Here is a 4,448-nt window from a genome sequence, read left to right as displayed (position 1 = left end):
TAGCATGTATAACCGATGAAACCAGAATCAAACCGGATAAATCCCCTATTTAACAGGTAAAATGGTAATTTAGGGACTTATTACCAAAAAAAATCATTAGTGACCAAATCAAAAAAATAGCAGAAAGTTTCTTGTGAACAATGACCATTTCCCTTATATGTATCGGTGTTACATGGGTATTTTTGTAACTGTGAGTTAATTTCATTCTATTCATTCATTTATTCATACATACCAAACGACATGAATCAATGACACATTCCATTCAACATAGTAACCAAACATGACAAATGAATGATAATGATTCATTCCAATACCTCGTCCATTCCATTACTTGGTCCATTCAATTCCATTCCGTCCAACCAAAACCAAACAGACCCTATCACTTTTGGGTGAACTACATGAACTCATAATGACAATGTACTTAAAAACAGAACATTTCATATGATGCTAATACGATATTATTTTTATTTAGAAGGTGAGAATACGAGAATGTTATAACAACATACAGAAAGCTCGAATCGCTGATATCCATAGGCCTTGAACTGTACAACCATGTTTGCTTCCACTTCTTCAAGGGTATTTTAGTCTTTTTCTAAAAATATCTACAATAGGAAGCGAGTCTGTGGAGTAGTCCAACAAAAGGTCAATGAAAAAATTAATAACTATGTATCATGTGTTATGTTGCAAAGTTGATGGAAGAAACTTACTTGAAAGATCTCAGGGCTTATGGTGGGGATGAATTCATCATCCTTCCTCATTCTCAGCATCAGGAATATTTTCCTCGTTGCTATGAACCACTTCTGCTTCCATCTCCATAGTCAATGGTTGCATAACGGATGTGCCTAAAAGTACATAAATGGCATAATTCCATTCAATTCCATGGCATGTTTGGTCGCCAAACGGGTAGAATCCAATTCCTTTTATTTGTTCTTCCTCATTTCATACAGTAATCTAGACAACAATCAAGCTTCCCTAAACTTTTGTAATGTCATATCCATTTAATACTAGCAAACAAAGTTTTTTTATGTCCCTTCTTAAGGGTTTAATCAATAACAGTAATTAAATAAACATACAGAGGGTATCCACATTGATACATGAATCCAAGAAATTATACTATATATTATAGTCGGATTGTGTTTTATTTAACCTATCTGTATCATATGATCCAATTCTGGTAATGTTCCTTAGTTTTATGAGAACTTTCGGTTTCCATTGCCTTAGAATGTTTGATCAAAGTCGGTTTTAATCAAAAACGGTTGGACAACCGACTCAAATTCCATTATAGAAAAAAAAATGGTTAACTGTTTTACGACTCAAATTTTGCTAACAAATCAAGAAGCCTAATTAGCATAATCTCAATTGATTCAATAAAATCAAGTAAAAGCATGATCTTGATACCTTCAATGAAATAAGCGGAGGATGGCCAACCACGAGAGGAAGAAATAGACATTGATTCTTCATCCGTCAACGTTTTGCTAAATTTTCTGAGCACACTAATGATGCCGTGAGAATCAGGCCGGTGACGACGAGGAGGGACCCAGTAAGATGAACCAGGAACGAAAGGAAGCCAATCAGGCGCCGATTGTCTCACGATGATACTATGGATAGCATCCTCGAGCTTTCTCAACCCTAAAACCTCCACATCGCTATCAGATTCAAGGTCGACCTCGATCAATTGAGATTTTCCAGATTGGCTCGCAAATCGATGCTGCTGCGATATGCTTAATTTGATTGTTTGCAAGGAATTCGATGCTGATGATGTTGTTCTAATTAGGGTTTGTGAGAAAAGACGAGCCATGGATTTGATTTGATGAATTTCGATCTGTATTGGATGTGAAAGAGGGATTTTGTGATGGATAAAGTGACAGTGTGTGTTTATAAACCGTATATAGATTCAATTTACGATTTACCCCCTTAAAAGCTATATATTGTTTGTTCCAACCTTTAGGATTTACTCAAAGTCCTTAGTCCAACCAACTATAGAAGGGTTTAGCATAAAGTTGAGTGTTTTATATACATACATTACCAATGCATGTCTAGATTCCATTTTAGGTCAAAACAAGCAAAAATGTGACCAAAACTAATGTAAGGATAAAAATCTCAACCAAATTCTAGATCTACAAGATGTATTCTCATGGAAGTCAGAAGAATCATAAAGTTGCAACATTTATCACATCAAACCAACCAAACATCACTTATGGACCAAAATAAGCTAATAAAGCTAGATCTACAACCAAAGAATCATAAAAATGGAAGCTTGAGGACTTAAAAATGGTCCAGAGAGTAATTCCAAGGATGGGGAGGAGTTGTTGCTTGATCTTTGGGCTAACACCTTCTTCTCATTCCTTCAAAATGCAACCAAACACTAAAAAAAAGCTCAATATCACACAAGGGAGGCTATGGTTACGGTTTTTGGTCTTGAGAGGGTGATGGAGGCTGACAGATCACGAAACCCTAGCCATAATGTCCTTTATATAGGGCCCAAAGCACATGGATTAGGGTTTCTCCAATATCGACTGTGACGTCGTGGCATCCATTGCCACGTCGTGGCGAGTCATTTAAATTCAGGGTCAAGAAAATAATGACACGTCGTGGTGAAGCCCAACCACGTCGTTGCAACCCAAAAATTAAATTCAGAAGTTTAATTGAATTGACTCATACCTGAAACGGGTGTTACACACCCACTTACTTATTATGCATATTAAGACATGAAGTCTGTTTGCCTGTGAAACTTTCATACAATTATTACATTTCGAATGCAAAATAGATATGGGTGTTCATATGATGTATCATATAAATTTACAAATATGATACTCTTTATAGAATACCTTTCTACAAGTTTTTTTTAAGAATAGGTTGAATTTGTCGTTGTCAGCATTCATCATAGTTAGTCAGATGTGTAATCAAACAATATGATTTCAGTCAGAGACAGATGCAGTCAGAGCTTCTGATCCAATCAAGCTCTAACTCAATCAGATCTTACTCGATCAGCAACTATCAAACAAGCCATACAAATTGTTTTGTATGGTATTACAACAATGCATATCTGACTCTAGAGTATGAGTTGCGAAAGCAATTATGTTGAATTTGGGGCAGTGACGTGATATGGATCTTGTTTTTTTTCTTCATGGTTGGTGATTTTGAAGGCCTTATGTCCTTAGTTCGATTGTTGTTAGCTTAGAGATCTATGTTGGATGCGATTATCTCTACCACTTGGTGGTGCTTATGGAACTTTCGGAACAAAAGTATTTTTGATCGGACTACACCGAAACATAACAATATTTTGATGACATAGGTGTTTTTCTAAGGCTAATAAGAAACATAAATTTTGTTTAATCGGAACTTATGGATTCGAACCCTAATTTTAAATATTTTGATGTAGTAGTTCTATTTTTCACTAGATTCTTTATTTTGTCATTTTTAATAAAATTCAATCGTTAAAAATACAAATCAAGATTTATAAGGCTAATAAATATGTTTGTTTACTTCAACACACATTTATATCGGTAGTCTAAAAATATGTTTTTCCATATATATATATATATATATATATATATATATATATATATATATATATATATATATATATATATATATATATATATATATATATGGAAAAGTGAATATACCATTAAGGATAGCTTAGGTACTCAAATCCACAATAATACGCCGTTTTGTTTGATATATTCGTTATAATATATTCTTAAACTTCATCCCCTAACTTGATTTACTTTCAAGATTTTCGAAATTTCACTATTATATTCCTCTTACATCACATCTTTTTTGCCGAACACCTACTAGGATATATATATATATATATATATATATATATATATATATATATATATATATATTATAGTTGAAAATAAAAATTATGTAAGAGGAAGATAAATGTGAAATTTATAAAAATCTTGGAAGTAAATCAAGTTAAAAGTTAAATTATAAGAACATTGGACAATTATAATTTATATATGATACAACACTACGTAGTATAGTATGGTGAGTTTGTATACCTAAGCTTATATATTCTTAAAGGGATATTCACTTTTCCCATATATATATATATATATATATATATATATATATATATATATATATATATATATATATATATATATATATATATATATATATATATATATATATATATATATACTAACATGAAGTGTGGTCCAGGATATTAGAGAACTTGTTTTAGGTTCTTTTAGCTTGGTATCATTTGAAAACAATTAGTATACATAAAAGGGGAAATTAAGGGGTTAAGATAGTTTATGTTGTTAGTAATTTATGTGATTTTGGGTTTGGGGTTGAAGATATAGAGGCTTAGTTGGAGGGGATAAACTGTTATTTAGTGATTCTTGGGGAAAAAGAAATCATCATCATCATAACATCATATTGTTGTGTGCACTTGCGTAGAAGAGTAGAAGGGACGCGGGCGGCCCATAGTT

The 4,448-nt window shown here is 32.6% G+C and overlaps 1 protein-coding gene across 1 annotated transcript; it reads right to left on the bottom strand.

Moving 5' to 3' along the window:
- Positions 1-281: 281 nt before the first annotated feature.
- Positions 282-1,868, bottom strand: LOC145125046 (uncharacterized). Its single transcript, XM_079060537.1, has 3 exons — positions 1,399-1,868; positions 708-842; positions 282-620 (listed from the first exon to the last, which is right to left on the bottom strand). Exons 1-2 carry the CDS (start codon positions 1,796-1,798, stop codon positions 745-747), a joined length of 498 nt encoding a protein of 165 aa, XP_078916663.1. The 5' UTR covers positions 1,799-1,868; the 3' UTR covers positions 282-620; positions 708-744.
- Between the last annotated feature and the right edge of the window lie 2,580 nt (positions 1,869-4,448).

The sequence above is a fragment of the Lactuca virosa genome, chromosome 7 (genome assembly GCF_052849685.1).
Source record: "Lactuca virosa cultivar CGN04683 chromosome 7, Lactuca_virosa_CGN04683_v6, whole genome shotgun sequence".
Classification (NCBI taxonomy): Eukaryota; Viridiplantae; Streptophyta; class Magnoliopsida; order Asterales; family Asteraceae; genus Lactuca; species Lactuca virosa.
The sequence above is the reverse complement of the archived record's forward strand: the minus strand, read 5'-3'. Positions and strand labels throughout refer to the sequence as shown.